Below are 17542 nucleotides of genomic sequence, written 5' to 3'. Positions count from 1 at the left end.
TAACGGAATCTCTATAGAATGCTATTGTTGGTCTTTTTTTTTTTTAAGGTAATTGGGGTTAAGTGACCTTTAAGTGTCTGAGGTCAGATTTGAACTCAGGTCCTCCTGACTCCAGGGCCAATGCACTATCCACTGCCCCTTGGTCCTTCATTTTTGAAGAGGACCAATCACATCACGGAGTAACAGGATAGAATGCAGCAGAGAGAAAGTCATAGCTTAGTGACTCCCTCACTGCATATCCCAGCACCTGAAGGATGGAAGGATTGCAACAGAGAAGAGCACAGGAGGGTAAGTCTCTCTCTATTGGATGTTCTCTCCCAGTCCATGTTTTTCTTCAGCCAGCGCAGCCTCGCCCTTTTCCATTCTCCACCCTCTAGCCCATACTCCCCCTTCCCAGCCAGGGTACAAGGCAGGACTAGAACAAAGCTTCCTGCCTCAGGCAGGAGAAGAGGGGCAGCCACACCCTCTGGCTAAAGACTGAAAAGGCAGGTGCCGGGCCACTGGTCAGGCTCCCATAGCTCCAGGAGGGAACAGCTCAGGTACCTGGGCAGACTGGCTCCTTGTCCTTTCATCCCTCCTCTTCTGCTCTGCTCTTGCTCCTTTCTCCAACACTGTGCAGGGTTTCTCCCTTTCCAGCCCCCACCCCACACCCTTCCTTTCTCCTTTCTGGAGTACCCTGAGTTTGCCTTGATCCAAGAGTCCTAATCTGACAGCCTCTGCCTTTTTTATGGGCTGAAACTCCCCTGCCTCCTTCTATCCCTTATTGTTTTCTCTCATGCCACTATCACAGACATTCCCAGGACATGGCTTGGGAGTCTCCTCGTAGTGAGTAAACCATCAGGGAGAGAGGTGGGCAGTCAGCAACCACTCACTCACTAATGGAGAAAGGGAAAGAAAGCAGTACTGGGTGGGGGTAGACGTAGAGAGCCTTCTTTCTCAAGAGGGTGATAGATAGTTGTGCTGGTCTGTGGTGGATTGTATCATACCTTGTTCTGTGGTGTGTATGAATGTGTGTGTGTGTGTGTGTGTGAGAGAGAGAGAGAGAGAAAGAGAGAGAGAGAGAGAGAAAGAGAGAGAGAGAGAGAGAGAGAGAGAGAGAGAGAGAGAGAGAGAGAGAGAGAGAGAGAGAGAGAGAGAGAGAGAAAGGGATAGGGGAGGAGAGAAAGGAAGAGGAAGAGAGGGAGAGAGACAGAGAGACAGAGACAGACAGACAGACATATGGAGACAGAAAGTCTCCCATAGCTCATTTGGGAGGTCTCCTGGAGTGAGTCCCAACCTTTCTTCTCCTGTCTGCCCCTCTCCCAGAATAGCTGAGCACAGTCAGAGAGGCTTAGAAAAGATGGCTTGGTTAATAATTAACTGTCACATGTGATGGTTATTGGGTTATTGTAGTGTTTTGGGGAAGATGTAGAGAAAATTTTTTGAGATAAGAAGCCAGGATTGCGTGGGATGAGGAGCCCGTGCTGTCTCTCCTTGGTTTCTTGTGGGTAGGACAGCGGGGAATGAGAAGGAGGCTGACTGGTGGCTGTTACAGGTCTGGGTGCCTCCCTCTGGTTCACTGTCCTTTCCTCAGTACTGAGGGCAAAAGTGGGATTCTGTCCATAACTCACAGGATCCTCCCTATTTTCTCCCAGGATGAAGGTGGGATCCAGTCTCAGCTCCATAGATTTCCCCCATTATTCTTTCCAGATCATAGCTGGGATCTGGTCTCTGTCCTACCAAGTCCCCTTACTCTCTGTAAGTCAGATCCCTTCAGTCCCCAGAGATCAGATTCCTACCAAGTCTCCTCACTCCCTCCCCATAGACCAGGTGGGCACTGTTCTCTCTCCCAGACGGCCTCTCGGCAAGCAATGGGCTACCTCTTCTGTGGTCCAGGCGTTTTCTTCTTCTTCCTGGCATTGGGTGAGTACAGATGGACAAAGAGGGCTGATGGGGCACTGACTCTGATTCTTTTTCTTGCTTACCTGGGGGCAGCTATTTTCTTGTTCACACCCCAGGGTCCTTCTGGGATTTCCTTTGGCCAGTTCTTGGAGGGTTTGACCTCAGTAGATTTATGGTCTTGGGGGCAAAAATCACCATACTCATTGTCACTCATGAGGAAACTGAGGCCCAGACAGAGGCAGTGACTTGCCCAAATTCACCTAGCAAATTCATAGATTTAAGTCCAGATCTCTGATGTTTCAGGTCTAATAATTCTCTACTTCCTTCTGGGGCTCTCGGTTCTATTTGCTGTCCAGCTTTCCTGGACAGAGCTTTAGGAGACCTGGATTCTGATGTCTGGCTCAGCCTCTAAGTCACTGTGTGACCCTGGGCAAATGACTTGCCTTCTCTGAGGTGGTGAGGTGGTGATGGTGACTATGCCGAGGGCTGCCCATGCCTTAGGGCTGTTGGAAGAAGCCGATGAAATTAACAGAGGGGAAAGCATAAGGCAGCATTTACTCATTATGATCTCTAGAAGGACTGAACTCTCTTCTTAGCTCCTCTTTCCCTCAGTTTTCTCAAGCCCTGCAACGAAGTTCCTCTAACTCCCATTCCCTATGCCCAACCACCTCTAGCCTGGGCCAGCCCAAACAGACTATTAAGGACTTGGGCTGGCCCAAAGAGACTATAGTTAGGGGTTTGGGAAAACCCTAAAGTGAACTGGGCTCAGCTAAGTGACCACAGAGTCTGGGCCCCTCGGGCATCCCCTGGGAGATGTTGGTAAGGAGGCCTGCCAGATCTCAATCAGACTATTGGGATGTCTGACCCAGGCCTTCTGCCCAGCTGAACATTTAGGTCTGGCTTCCAGATGCACTTAACCTCAAAGGGAGACTGAGTACATAAAGAATCAGGCTCATTCCATCCATCTCTCTGCTTGTGGCAGGATCACAGCCAGCTTCCCATGATGAGTAAGATGGTGGAGGCTCGCTCTCAGCCTCGGAAAAATAAGGGAGGGAGGAGCCTGGGAAACCTCAATAGGATCATAGACTTAGATGAAGGGGACTTAGGAGACTGGCCATCTAGTCCAACTCATTTATTTCATAGATGGGGAAACTAGGCTGGTATTAGGCAGCAGAGCAGTAATTTGAACCTGGGTTCTCTGGTTCAACTCCAAATCAAAGTGTCCTTTCCACTCTGCTGATCTGCCTCAAACAAGCCCCAGCCAGATTGCAAAATCTCAGTCTAAATTGTGTAGTGGGAAGAGTATTACACTTAAGAATCCAGAGATCGGGGTTCAAGTCACATGATCTCAAAGATGAAAGAGAACTTGGAATGCAACTAAGCCATCCTGTGTCAGAACAGGAATTTTCTTCTTTTGAGGAGGGCAATTGGGGTTAACTGACTCGCCCAACGTCATAAAGCTAGTAAGCATCTGAGGTCGGATTTGAACTCAGGTCCTCTGGACTCCAGGGCCAGTGCTCTATTCACTGTACCTCCTAGCTGCCCCTAGAAATTTTCTTTTAAAAAATTGTTTTTTTTTGTTCTTACATCACCTACATTTTCCCCCTTTGTCCTTCCCTTTCTCCCTCCCAGAGAGCCATTCCATATAACAAAAACAACAACAAAAATTTTTTTAAAGAAAAAGAGGAAGAAGAGGGAAAAAAATCAGCAAAACCAATCAATACGCTGGAAAAAATATGACAATGCACGCAATGTTCCACACCTGTAGATCCCCCCTGCCCCACACTGAAGCAGGAATCTTCTTGATAGTATCCTTGATTAATAAGTTATCCAACTTATGCTTGAATATGTTCTGTGATGGAAAAATCACTACCCCTGTGCCAAGTCACTTAACCTTTGTTTGCCTCTGTTTCCTCATCTGTAAAGTGAGAGAGTTAGGTGATTTCAAAGGTCCTCTCCATTTCTAAATCTATAGTTCTATGAACCTTTCAAATAATCAAAGATAATAATATACCACCCACCCCCAATCTTCTCTTCTCTAGGGCAAACATCCATCGTACATATTTACACATGAGACATGTCTGCATGAAACGTTATCATACTGTTTCATATTTAGTCCAGGCAATATCACTTATAAGTTATATGTGGCCTTAGAAAAGGTATTTCAACCTTTCTGGCCCTCAGTTTCCCCATGTTTAAAAAGAAAGGTTAGACTAAATAATCTTTAAGGTCCCTTCCAGCTCTGGCATTCTGTGATATCTCATATCTCCAGGTCTTTTTAGAAGGGAGCTTAGGGCAGGGACCGGATTTCAAAATCATACCCTCAATGATTCCCTGCTCTTATACACTGAATCAGGCTCATATCTGATCCCTGTGAGCAGAGGGCTTCAAATCCCAGGGGGACTGCCTTGCCGGGATACCTGGAGTGCAGGGTGAGAGACAGTCAGTGACGTGTAGGAGAGAGAGCCCTGGACTGGGAGGCTGCAGACCTCTTCCCTTACTTCCTAGATACAGAATGAAAGAGGTGATGATAAGAGTGTGAGGCTGAAATGGCTCTTATGTTGTAGGTTGTGAATCGTGGGCTGGGCCACCAGATGCTTCAGTTGGGCCAGGCTGGTGTTCTTCTAATAGTCTCAATCAGACAATATTCCCTGCCCCCCTCCCCTCCCCCTCCACATGGGGCATGGGGTCAGTGCACAGGCTGAGTGGGCAGTCACAAATGAGAGGAGGCCTCTATGGTTCCTTTGAACTCCAGACTGCTGGACACGTGATCTGTTTTTGAGTGATGAAGGGCTGTCATGCAGAAGGGATGCAGGGCTTGTTCTACGTGGCCCCTGAGGACAGAATGGGAGTTGTGGGTGGAAGCTGCCAAGAAAATGTTCAACTAGAAATCAGACTGTGCAAACATGATATGGGTTTGCCAAACGTGAGCTGGGCTGCCAAAAGGTAGAGAGTTTCTCGTCACCAAGGAGTCTTTAAGTAGAGGATAAATAACCGTTTCTTTTTTTCTTCTGAGGTGATCAGGTTTGAGTGACTTGCCCAGAGTCATATAGCTATTGAGTGTCTGAGGTCAGATTTGAACTCAGGTCCTCCTCCTGACTCCAGGGCTGGTGCTCTGTCCACTGTGCCACCTAGATAACCATTGCTTAGGGGTATTGCAGAGGGGCATTTCTAATAGGGTATACATTAGACTATATGGCCTTCAAGTCCCCTTCCAGTTCTGAGACACAATAATTCTGTGACATGAATTTTACTAGAGAAATCTGTTTATCCTGAAGGAATAATTTGCTAATAATAGGAGGAGTTTCAGCCTTTTTTTGGTGGAGGGATTGTGAAGTCAGGAGGGTTCCTTGGGATGGTGACAATGGGAATGGGTGACTAGACCCCTCTGGCTCCTTTGTGTGTTGGAAGGGTTATATCTGTAGAGAAACCCGCACATGGCCCTGCTCCAGTCACCTATCCAGGGGTGGGGAACCTCTGGCCTCTAGGCCACATGTGGCCTTCTAGGTCCTTTGGGTGCTGCCTTTTGACTGAATCCAAGTTTTACAAAACAAATCCTTTTATTAAGGGGATTTGTTCTGTGAAGTTTGGATTCCAAGGGCCACACTTGAGAACCTAGAAGGGCCACATGTTCCACACGCCTGCCCTGTGCACTTTCTTAGGCAACCTCTTCTCCAGAAAAGATTGGTTCAGATATAATGTAGAGTCAGAGCCTTGATTGACATGCAGCCTTCCATTCTGTTGTCTCTTTCTTGGTATTCATACTGCTCAGAGAAGTGGGCATTGGGACCCAAATCATAAGTCACTTCCCTTAAGCTGTCTCTTCCAGACCAGAGCTCTGTGTACAGCTGGGGCTCACCAGCTCCCTTTCTGCTGGGTACTTCCTGACTCCTTCAGTGTCCTGTGGAATCACTGAAGCCTGTTTTCTCAAGACAAATCTGCTCTTTCCATCAATCCACATGTATTCATTAAGTGCCTTCTCTGTTCCACACATTGTAATAGGCAATGGAGTTATGAATACAAAAGAATGAAACTATCTCTACCCTCAAGGAACTTACATTCTAGCAAGGGAGACACAAATACACACACACGTACACACACATGTGTATATACACACATATATACATACATATTCACATATATGTATATATGTATAATATGTATATATATATGTATATATGTACAGGCATATGCATATAGATGTATATGTATTTGTGTATATATGTATGTACATGTATGTGTATATGTATATGCACAGAGACAATAAATACAAAATCAACAGTCAGCGGCAACCAGCATTTATTAACAGTTTACTATGTGCCAGGTGGTGTACTAAGGGCTGGAGATATAAATATAAGCAAAAAGAAAGACAATCCCTGCCTTCAAAGAGCTTATATTCTATTGAAGAAAGATAACACATAAAAGGGAGCTGAAAAGGTGGGGGAAGGCACCCACAGGGCACATGGAGGGCAAGTTTGGTGAGTTAGAAACAGAACTGGGAGAAAAATGAAGGGTGGCTGGCCTGGGGCCTTTCCTCAAAATGAAGATTCTGGGAGAAATTCACCAATGGGAAAAGGGGACCACAGGAATGTTCCAAGGCAGCTGAGGCATGGTGGCAAAATCCAGGGAGTTAACTAGAAGCTGGGTCAAAGTAGTTAAAAAAATGAGTGACCTACAAAAGGAGGGAGGCCAAAAGCAGGTGGAGGTGGGGGGAGAGAATGAGGGAAGGCTTCATGAAGAAGGGAGTGCCTGAGCTACATATTAAAGGAAGAGAGGGAGTGCATTCCAGGCATGGGGGAAGGCCAGTGCAAAGACATGTAATGGATGACAGATTTCATGTATGCGGTACACAGAGAAGGCCACTTTGACTGGATCAGAGTGTGGGAAGGGGAGAAATGTCTAACAAGGCTGAAGAGATAGGTTGAGAAGGGCTTCAAAAGCTAGACAGAGATGGGAGACGCCGTGTAGCTCATTCCGTCCCTTCCTTTACCACTCCCAGTTTCATTTCCCAGAACCAGCTGCAGCAGTTCTTTGATGCTCATAAGTACAATGACCTGTAGTCCTGGGCCTCTGAAACCTCAGGGGCTCAGCTGCTTCTTTTCCTCTGGGTCTCCAATCAAGCATAGCTGCCGACCATTCCTTTAGATGTTGACACTGTAGAATCCCCCTTAGCAGAATACTAGGAAAGAGGACATGAAGGGCAGACGAAAGGTAGAGAGTAGGGAGGCAAAGGTGTAAGTGTTGACTGTGATCCTAGGCCTTTGCCCTGTCTAGTGGGCTCATGAGTTAGGCAGATCCGGGCACAGAGGGGAGCTAGAATCACACCTTTTGTCTACCTAACCGTTTCATTTCCTCTTCTTTCTCCTAGGTTGCATGGCTACTCCAGGGACCCATCTGGTAAGAAGGTCCCTTTGGGACTCTTTTTGATGGAGTTAGGCCCTCTTTGGCCAGGGAAGATCCCAGGTCCTAGGAGAGGAAGATTCTGGGCAGTGGACTCCAAAAGGGATTTAAAAGGCTGATAAGCCTACCTCTGTGTAGCTTTTAATTTAGTAGGTGAGAAGAGACACACATGCTGATAGAGATACTTTCAAAGATCCAAGCAAGAGCAGTATGGTGTGTAGAGCAGTGGTATCAAACTCAAATAGAAATGGATTCCTGAGGGTTGCATATTGACTTAGAAAACCACAAATTAACATTATCTATGTTATATTGTATGTTATTTATTTCATTAAATATTTACCAGTTACATTTTAATCTGGTTTAGGCCTCTAGTGTAGTGGCTAGAGTGACAAAAAAACCTGGGTTCATATCCCACTTCAGATGTTTACTAGTTATGTCACCCTAGGAAAATCACTTAACCTCTCTAGCCTCAATTTCCACATCTGTCAAATCAAGGACTTGAGTACCTCAAAGCTCTCTCCCAGCTCTGAATCTATGATTTCTATATACAGGAAATATAAAGTGCTATCAAATCAGTGGACTGGAGGGACCAGGGAATCAATTGACAAGTATTTATGAGGGGCCAGCTCTGGATTAGGCACTGGGGACACAAAAATGAAAGTGAAACAAACAGTCCCTGTCCTCAAGGAGCTTACAATCTAACTGGGAGAGATAGTATGTACAGATATATGTACATAGATGCAGGGTGATAGGTGTATGGGGTGGGGGAGGCACTAGCAGATGGAAGGATCTGGGAGGGTTTGGAGTAGAAGTCAGCACTTTAGTTCAAGTCTTGAAAGAAACTGGATTTTGAGAGACAGAGGTGAGGTGGGAGTGGATTCCAGACAGTGAGCACAGCCAGTGTGAAGGCAGGAAATATCAAGAAGTCCAGCTTGGCTGGACAGTAGGATATGTGTCAGGGAGTAATATGGAGCAAAGTTGGAAAACAGCCTGCATGTGCTAATGGTATGTACTTTTTTTGCAGTGCACCAGGGGATCCGTTGATGGTAAGTCTTTTCCTTTGTGTCCTACCCACGCAGGCAAGCACTGGCCTTAGAGCACTGCAGCATTCATTCCAGATTGCAAAGTTTCAGTTAATAGAGAAGACAAGAAAGAAGCATCTATTTACACTTCTATTCCCAAAACAATTTGATTTGATTACATAAAGCAAACAAGTCAAATGAAAACATCAGGTCCCAGAGGTCACTTCATCCAACTCCTACCTGAAACAGGAACCCGCCCCCCTCACAAAATCCTGAGTATATGATGATCCAACCTCTGCTTGAAGACCTTATACTTGCTGACTCCAGAGATACTTCATTTTGCTTTTGGATAGTTTTAATTATTAATGATTAAGACTTAATTATCAGTGTTAGTTATTAACAATCAATAATTAGTATCTATTATTAATTAATAATTAATTATTAAGATTATCCCTTCATGGAACTGAAAACTACCCTCTGGTGACATCTACTCTTTGCTCAGTGTTCTGCCCTCTGGGGCCAAACAGGACAAATCTTGTCCCTCATCCCCAGCACAACGTTTAAGTCTTCTCTTCTCCAAGACGAGCATCCCCAATTCCAGTAGCCAATGGATCCATGACATCTCTTTAAGGTTTCTCACTTTTCTAGTCTCCTTCCTCTAGACAAGCTCTGGTTTGGTAATGTCCTTCTGAAAATGTGACCACAATATTCCAGAGGGCCACAGGATTTGGGGCTAAAAGGGACCTTAGACATCATCTTGTCCCACTCCCACATTTTATGGATTGGTAAACTGAAGCCTGGGAAGGTTAAATAATTTGCTCAAAGTCATATAAGTAGTGAGTAGTGGGGTCAAGATTGAATTCCAGATCCGCTGATTTCAAGTCTGCTCTGTAAGTGTGGCCTAACCAGGGCAGAGGGTAGTGGAGCTGTTACTTCCAGTTATAGCAAACTGAGTGTCTTGCTTTTTAAATTTCTGCCTGGCTTGTGGCCATTAATAAATAAAAACAACCTTGCATTTCTGCTTCTATCTTTGGATTTCACAGGGGTGTGCTGGTAAATGCTTAAGACTAGCTCTCTGAAAAAAAAATGCAAGCACAACACACTTTTTAGTTTAATCTGTATTATTAATATTTTCTCTATCACTAGACAATCAACAAAAAAATAAATCAAGCCCTGATCTGTAGCCACTGCTGACGTGAAGTATAAATGCTCACTCTGAAAATTTAACAATCAGCTTTTGTGAACTAGTTGGACCTGCTTCTAGTATACCCCTGCTTATATTTCTTGCCAACAAGAGTATTCAGTTAAAGCTTTGTGTATCAGGGACCCTGATAAAGGCAAAAGACCTTCCATTAATGAATGGAAGCTTGGAGAATGAAAGCATAAATGGAAGTACAATTGATAAATTTGCTCATTTTTCTTTCATGCTGAGGACATTAGCAGGTAACACCAACCTATTTGTTTCTTTGAACAGAAGCCACTATCTGTGCCTCAGTGCCGAGGTAAGTATCTGGCTTTATTGAGGGGGTTCCATTTAGAAAATACAATCTCCCTCTCCAAGTTGTATACATTGGACCTAATACATTCACTATCACCATCTTCTTACTGGGCTGGGTCAGGAAGGAAGGGCAATATCGTACGTGGTGATGAGGTGATGGATCTGACTGAAACCATCTCTTTGTTCTGCAGCATCAGTGAGGAGGAGGTCAGGGTAGCATCCACTGGGGACCCTTCCACCTGTCAGGTGACATTGGCCCAGTACGCCTGCATGCCGGTGAGGACCCAACTTTGCCTATGTGACTGAAAGCCTACAATGATCCAAAAAGCCTCAACAAATTCCAATCTCTTTCCTTTCCTCCTTCTAGCCTTTATGGCCATAGCCTGGGCTTTACCAGTAATTCATTATGTGACCTTTTTCTCTCTCTGGATCTTGGGTTCCTCATCTGCTAAATAAAGGGATCATTAGTTCCCCTTCATTTTATATACATAGGGAAACTGAGGCCCAAAGAAAGAAGTGGCCTGTCTATACTTTCAGGACCTGAGTTCTGGGTCTAGTCTCTGTGATCAGCAAGACCCCTATGAACATTAAAAATTAACAGTGTACTTTGTGTGTGAAGATGATGCTCAAAGTCCCACCCCATCCCACCCCCAATCCCATGGCAATAAACAAAGGGCAACAGATATATCTGTGTCCCTAGAAGTGGGAATGGGCTGCACTGAATTATCCATACTCTTCCATGGCTGATGGGGTGAGGGCATAGTGAGAGGGCAGGATCAGAGGTCATTCTGGGGCTGGGGTCAGATGTCAATCTGGGGCCAGGTTTAGGATTCACTCTGAGGTTTCAAGCTGGAGTGGGACTAGGGTGTCAAACTAAGAGATCTCTTTTCCTCAGAGGTCATGGCTGCGGGTCTGGAAGGAAGATTTTCTGACATCCTTATATCCTTGCCTTGTGGCCAGAGGCCTGCCCAGTGCCCTGGACCCTGCATACTCCACTCTGCTCTTCTCCAAAATTGATCTCCCTGTTCTTGAGACTGCCCTGGAGAGATTTTCCCAGCAGGTAGGTGGAACTGTGGGCCTCAGTCCCTGATGGACAGCAAAGGTCAGCTTTGGTGATGGGAAATCCAGTGTTACAAATAGGCTCCATCAGGCTATGTCTCCCCTGTGAAAACACATGGCTTCTTCATCTTCCCAGCCCATTTTTGCCTCTGACCTGATGTTATCAGTATGTTAGGAAAGAGCTTTATCTAAATCCCTACCCAACAAGGGGCATGGTATAGACCTCTCAAGAATAGCCTCTTATTCTACAACCTTTAGGGACAGTCCCAGGCCTGTGGGTCCCACATGTACATCCTGGGCCTTGGACATCAGAATAGAAGTGTGATACTCAGGTGTGGTCATATTGCTCAGTAATTATTGATTGTAGACTAATGAATTTTTCCTGTGTGAGCAGGACACTATCCTGGGAGTCAGGAGTCCAGGGTTTGAGAGTCAGCTCTGCCCCTACCTGGCTTTATGGTCTTGGAAAAAGTTGCTTCTCTCTAGGCCTCTCTTTCCTCATCTTGAAAGTGGAAATCATAACCAATGTTCTGCTGAAGGGATTTGAAAACACTTTGTAAACCATCCTAATGGGAGGTGGCATCATCATTGCTTTTTTTTTTTTCTTTCTTGGAGTAGTTCTCTCCAGCAGTGCTCTCAGACCAGTGGGCAGGGGTGTTGTTTAATGGCCTGTGGGGGAGGCTGGGGCCAGCACTCCAGGCCAGGGAAGCGCAGGTCACATGGTCCCAGTGGCTGTCCCGACTCCAGCCCTTCCTCCTGCACCCTGAAGCCTTCCATTGCCTGGCTGTCCAGAACACATCCTGCGAGACTTTCCACAAGCTGTAAGTGACCTCCCAGCTGAAGGAGTCAGTTTCTTGCTTCAGTCAATAGACATTATGCTTGGGAATTCTGCTCCTAGTTTAGGCAGAACCAGAACTGATAAACAACAGTTACAGGGAGGCAAATATCAGCTTGATAGGAGGAAAATCCACCTAGCAATAATTGCTGTCCAACTGTGAGATTGACAGCATTGGAGAGCAGGGAGTGGGATGAGTTTCCAGTCACTGGGGATGTTCAGGCAGAGGACAGATGGCTCCCTTTCAAGGATGCCAAGGAAGGGATTCCTAAATTTTCTAAGTCTAAACTAGATGGCCTCTGAGATCCCTTTTGGCTCTTAGAGTCCACCAATCAGTGTGGCCTTCTCCTCTCCTCAGCACCTCAGCCCTGAATGACATCTACTCAAGCCTGGAAGTAGAGAAGCAGAGGAAGATTTTTGAAGGCATGGTGGCCTTCCTCCTGCAAGAGGGTAGGCAAACATTTCCTTAAGTCTGAAAGCACCTGGGAAAACCTACCTGAGGAGGGGCTAGGATATTATATAGTCCCAAAGACAGAAGTCAGTAATCATGTACTCCTATAAGAGGTATGGCCCTATGCATCTCACCTTCTATGGGCCTCAATTTTCCTCTCCTATAAAATAAAGAGATTGGACTACATGACCTGTAATTTTCCTTTGAGCTCTGAAGTTTTATCTATGTTCCAGGTACTATCTCTTAGTAAGTGTGGTATAATGAAAGTGCATGAGACTGGAAGTCAGGGAACCTAGAAGCAGCTAGATGGTTCAGTGGGTAGAACACTAGGCCTGGAGTCAGGAAGATCTGAGTGCAAATCCAATCTCAGGTACTTACTAGCTGTGTGTCCCTGGGCAAGTCCCTTAGCCTCTGCCTTAATCCCCTGGAGAAGGAAATAGTAAATCACTCTAGTACCTTGCCAAGAAAACTCCATGGACAGTACAGTCCAAGGAGTTACAAAATCAGATATGACTGAATAACTGAATAACAAAATTCTCACAGGGACCTTGGAAAAGTTAGTTAACCTCAGTTTCTTTACCTATAAAACAGGGCTACTAATACAATCAAAGCTGATGTCTACCAGAGAGAATAGATAATTAGCAGGCCAATGTTATGTTTCTTTTTATATTTTATTTACTTATATTTTATATTATATTTATATTTTAAATACAGTAATTAAATACAATCCCTTTCCTCTTGTTGTTAATTTTTGTTGTTGTTAAGGGCTTCTGGGTCCTTTGTGGATATCTGCAAACAATGTTTTTGCATTTCTAGTGTATCTGGATTTCGTGGGCACTTGACTTCACAAACATTTGAATAAAACAGTGCCCTGGACCAAAGTAGGAGACCTTACTTAAACAAAGGGTTAACTTTGAGCCCAGAGGAGTAAACAGAAGTAGAATAAATGACTTTACAAATTGTCTTCCCTTTCTTTGGCCATTAGCTGGCAATTAATCTGTCTTTAATCATAATATGTTAAGTAAAATGTACCATCTTCTATATAGTAATAATTAATATTAACAGCTCATATTTATGTGGTATTTTACAATGTGCAAAGTATTTCCCTCACTTTACAGATGAGGAGGCTGAAATTACTTGCCTAAGTTCACATAACTACTAAGTGTCAGAGCCGGGTCCTGAACCCAGGTCTCCTGACTTCAAGTTCAGATTTCTTTTTACTAGTCCCATCTGCTTCATCCTTGTGCATGTGAAGGACACCACTCCTCCCCCCCCCTCCCCGTTCTGCTTTACTTCCACAGTATATGAGCACAGTGGAGGCAGCACATACTGAAGCCTCCTTCACCCAGGCCTCTTTGTGATCAAAGGCAATGTGTGTCTGGGAGCAGAGTTGGGGTGTGATGGAGTGTGGTGGGGAGGAAGGGAAAAGGGATGGACCCCTGATGCCCAGGCCTTCTCAACCCCCTTGCATTGTCAGACTCGGGGTCCCACTGCCAGGAAGAGGCTGTGCTGGGCCTAAACTCATCATCCTGGTTGGCTGATTACCTGGGCTTCTTCTTGGAACGTGCCGCTGAGGAAGAGCTCAAGAGATTGGTGGATGAACCCAAGGTAGGTGAAGGAGGTTCTGGCTGGTACTATGATGTCCCCAGGTGGTTCTGCAGATCATAAAATGAATCTATGAGCTCCTCTCCCATCTACCTTTTACAAAGGCCATTCCTCCTACCCTGGATTCCAGGGCTTAGGACAGGGTCTGACGCATGGTAAACGCATTGTTGACTGACTGACCATCCATTGAGAACTGCCTTTTCTTCAAAACTCGGTGAGCACCATCTCCTGATGACTAGGGGCTCTCCAAGAGACTGGTCCATATCTTCTCCTTCATCTGTGTTTCTTTATCCATCCATTACTCTTATCACAGTTCTTTCTCTCTCAGCTCCAGATGCTAGCGAGAGATCCTGCCGCCCTTCACCTGGTCAGCCAGCTCCACCTGATGCCAGACCTAGCCAACTTTTACACAGCCCTACTCACCTCCCCACCTCGCCTTGACCTCTCCAGGTGAGATGGCTCTCAGTTGTTTCTCTACTAGTGCCTTCATCCCTGGGCACTCTAGAGTGTGATATATCACAATATGTGATATGGAGGAGCTCTGATGGGCCTTGAGTTTCTGTTCTTGATGCTGAACTCACAAGGAGAAGGCCTATTGTAGAATCCTGTGCAGCTTTAGAAAAATGCCTACCCCATCTCTGGTCTTAGGGCAGAACTTCCCCCAAGATATCTCAGAGAATTAAAGGAATAGCCAGACTTCTCCCCACCCCCTGGGTCACTAAGGGTACATATCCTTTCTGGGTCAAGGAATGTTGGCATGTCCTCTCTCTTCCTTTCAAATTCACCTCAAAAGGACCATCTTTTGCACGAAGCCTTTTTCTGACCCCCTCCCTCCAGTAATGTCCTTCCCAAATTATCTTATATTTAACTACTTTGTATATATTTGTGTCTATTTACTTTTTATTTATGTTGAATATATTTTTACATGTACTTGTTGTTCCTTCCATTAGCATGAAACTCGTTGAGAATAGGGATTGTTTCTTTCTTGGTACTTGTGTCCCCAACACCTGGCAGGGTGCCATAAGCAGGCCCTTAAAAATACATGTTCACCTGATTGATGGATTCTCTTACTAGCATCCCAGACACCCTCATCTGTCACCTCAGTCCAGAGGCCTTGCGAAACACAGAGGTCAAAGATGCCTTGGCCCTGGCCCAGAGACTCAACAAGGTTTGCTTTGCTCCACCTCCACAGCCTGATGGAAACAAGTCAGTTCCTGAACTGCCATCTTGGGAAGCCATACAGGTAGTGAGTGCCCTGTGGATTGGGTTTTCCTTGGGTGACCAGCTGGGGAGGGTGAACTCCCCCTCTGTCCCTGGACTAGGCCACTGCCAAATGAGATAGTGTTGGTAAAAGGCTTGGCAAACTTCAAAGCTCTACATACATGTCGATTATTGTTAACCATGATGGTGATAATGATATTATCATTATTTAGAGAGCAGCCCAGCGGTTTTGGATTATTCCGTTATCTTCTTAATTAACATACAAGACAGCTCTGCCTTTCATCTTGTTGTCTGGTGGCTTTCGCCTGTCCCAGGCGTGTCTGTGTTGGGTACGCCAAGGTTCAGGGCCTTGGTCAAGACTTGACTCTCCTATAGGTGGCATCGGGGCTGCTGAGTAGCTTTAGGAACTTTTCAGGGGCCGTCCTGCGTAGATTGGGTCAAACAGCCCTGGGGCTGTCAGTGCCACAGATTGAGAGGCAGATCAGTGGCCAGGACCTGGTGACTGCTCTGCCCACCCTGGCCCAGGTGAGAGCTTGGAGCCCTGCACAATCTCGTGCCCTCGTCCACAAACTCTTGGACTCTGGCTATAAGGTAACTGGGGCTAAGGTACAAGGGGAAGGGAAAATCAAGACAGGTAGCATGGGGGCCTGCTGTGATGATGCTTGTGTCTGGCTCCCCACATGCAGGTCTTGGATGGCCAGAGTCTAGCAGCCCTGGGAAGCCTGGTGGGTGGCCTCAATAGCGCTTGGCTCCAGAGCCTGGACCCAGATGTAGTCTTGGAAGCTCTGAAGGATCCAGAATTTGCTCAGCATTTTACTCACATCCCTCTCATACTGAAAACTGCATTTGTGGAACAGGTGAGGCCCAGGCCCTGGTTAGTATATGGGTCATTACTTCTACTTGAAACATAGAATGCCCATCATAAGGAACACGGACTACAGAATATAGACTACTGGAGCTAGGAGGAAATATAGAGAGGGCCTAGGTCATCTCTCTCATTTGGCAGAAAAGGAAAATGAGGCCCAGAAGGCATTGGGACTTTGCCCAAGCTACAGTGGCAGAGCCAGAAATAGAACTCAGGTGTCCAGGTGTGGGGATCTCTCACCATAATGCCCCAGCTTCAGCATCCTAATCTTGGCCTGGCCGCCTTCCTCCCTGTGCTCTCCCATCAGTTGGCCTTGGCTGTTCCGAGCCCCGTTGCCCTGGTTCAGGCCGTGCCAGACACGCTCACCGATGCCATCCCCAATGAGATGCTGGCCTTCAGCCCTGATGACCTCCCCAAATTCGATGACCTCAATAGCCAAAGATGGACTGGAGTACAGGTGATCCATCCGGCCCTCATGTACCTTGACCCCCCTGCTGGCTCTTTAAAATTGGCTCATGGGAAATGACCTGAGGTCCAGAAGCCCACCCTGCTACATTCCCCCTATGGTGATCTGGGTTCCTCTCAGGAGGGGGGTACGAGATATCTCCTGAGGACACTAGTGGGGTTATCTCACTTTCTTCCAAGGGAAGCAGCTATTTAGGAAGCACTTTCCAGCATCCCCTTACTCCCTGTCCCCTACGTCCCAATGAGACACCTCCCAAATCCCAGAAACTCTATCCTATCCCCAGAACCGTGACATCCTAAGAATTCGGCTGCCCAGCACTGTGAATTAAATCCCACCTTTGGAGAAGGGGAGACATTTGTCAAGAAGATAGAGTTCCACCTGGAGGGAGGGGGAGGATAGGGTAGAGCATTTGGTGTTTTGCTGCAAGAAACTTTTCCTATTTCCCCCAGGCAGCCATGTTTTTCGATAAAGTGGTAAAGAACGTGTCTGACTTTAATAGGTGGGTTCCCCAGTCTCCCTAGGTCCTGGCCACGGCCATGGAGGGCCTGGTAGGTGCTTATGAATTATTTGTTCTGCTCAAAAATGGAGGTCATTGGTGTCAAGTGGATGAGGGGAACGCTATCGTCAGGTCTTACTATCCTGGTGGATATGGCTATCTTGCTTGCTGTCTCCTACAAACTCATTCCCACCTTGGCTCCTGCCAACTCTTTCTTTAATCCAACCCCTGGAATTCCCCTTTCCCCTTTCTTTATCCATCCTTTTAACCCAACTTATGTTTCACCTCCTCTGGAAATCCTTCCTTCGTCATCCCAACTCATTTGGATCTCAGATCAAGTCAACAAACATTTATCTATTGCCTACCATGTGTAAGAGAAGTACCATGGTGTAGTGGATAGAGAGCCAGCCTTGGAGTCCAGAAGACCCTGGGTTCAAATCCCATCTCTGATGCATGTTAGCTACGTGTCCCTTAACTCTGTAGGACTCTAAGCAATTCTCTAAGATTAGATGTTGCAGAGGAAATTAAGTTGAGAAATGACGTTTACTCACTGGAGTTTGCTATGTCAATGAAATTAAAAGTTTAGGCCACAAAAAAGATTCAAAGTTCTGCATTGGGCAAACAAAGATGGATAACACCCATGCACACATGCATGCAAGCACACACTCCTCTGTATAACCCTTTACTGCATCTTCCTCCGTGGCATCCTCTGACTTTTCCATGTATGTGTTCCATCATCCCAG

The 17542-nt window shown here is 46.0% G+C and overlaps 1 protein-coding gene across 4 annotated transcripts in view; it reads left to right on the top strand.

Moving 5' to 3' along the window:
- The first annotated feature begins 414 nt into the window (after nt 1-414).
- Nucleotides 415-17542, top strand: part of MSLN (mesothelin) — a 34481-nt gene continuing 17353 nt past the window's right edge. The window contains exons 1-16 of one of the 4 annotated variants that reach the window (XM_078152598.1): nt 415-539; nt 1833-1902; nt 7250-7278; nt 8306-8327; nt 9778-9805; nt 9993-10077; nt 10697-10861; nt 11479-11681; nt 12054-12145; nt 13624-13754; nt 14080-14201; nt 14826-14994; nt 15348-15563; nt 15659-15829; nt 16145-16294; nt 16753-16802. In XM_078152598.1, coding sequence (XP_078008724.1) covers nt 1851-1902; nt 7250-7278; nt 8306-8327; nt 9778-9805; nt 9993-10077; nt 10697-10861; nt 11479-11681; nt 12054-12145; nt 13624-13754; nt 14080-14201; nt 14826-14994; nt 15348-15563; nt 15659-15829; nt 16145-16294; nt 16753-16802 — 1685 coding nt within the window. In that variant the 5' untranslated portion in view covers nt 415-539; nt 1833-1850. Of the gene's footprint in view, nt 540-1487; nt 1903-7249; nt 7279-8305; nt 8328-9777; nt 9806-9992; nt 10078-10696; nt 10862-11478; nt 11682-12053; nt 12146-13623; nt 13755-14079; nt 14202-14825; nt 14995-15347; nt 15564-15658; nt 15830-16144; nt 16295-16752; nt 16803-17542 lie in introns of those variants that run through there. The other 3 variants (XM_078152597.1, XM_078152599.1, XM_021006851.2) reach the window with 3 other exon arrangements.

The sequence above is a fragment of the Phascolarctos cinereus genome, unplaced genomic scaffold (assembly GCF_003287225.1).
Source record: "Phascolarctos cinereus isolate Bilbo 61053 unplaced genomic scaffold, phaCin_HiC Scaffold_4;HRSCAF=312, whole genome shotgun sequence".
NCBI lineage: Eukaryota > Metazoa > Chordata > Mammalia > Diprotodontia > Phascolarctidae > Phascolarctos > Phascolarctos cinereus.
This window is presented reverse-complemented; position numbering and strand designations above follow the sequence as displayed.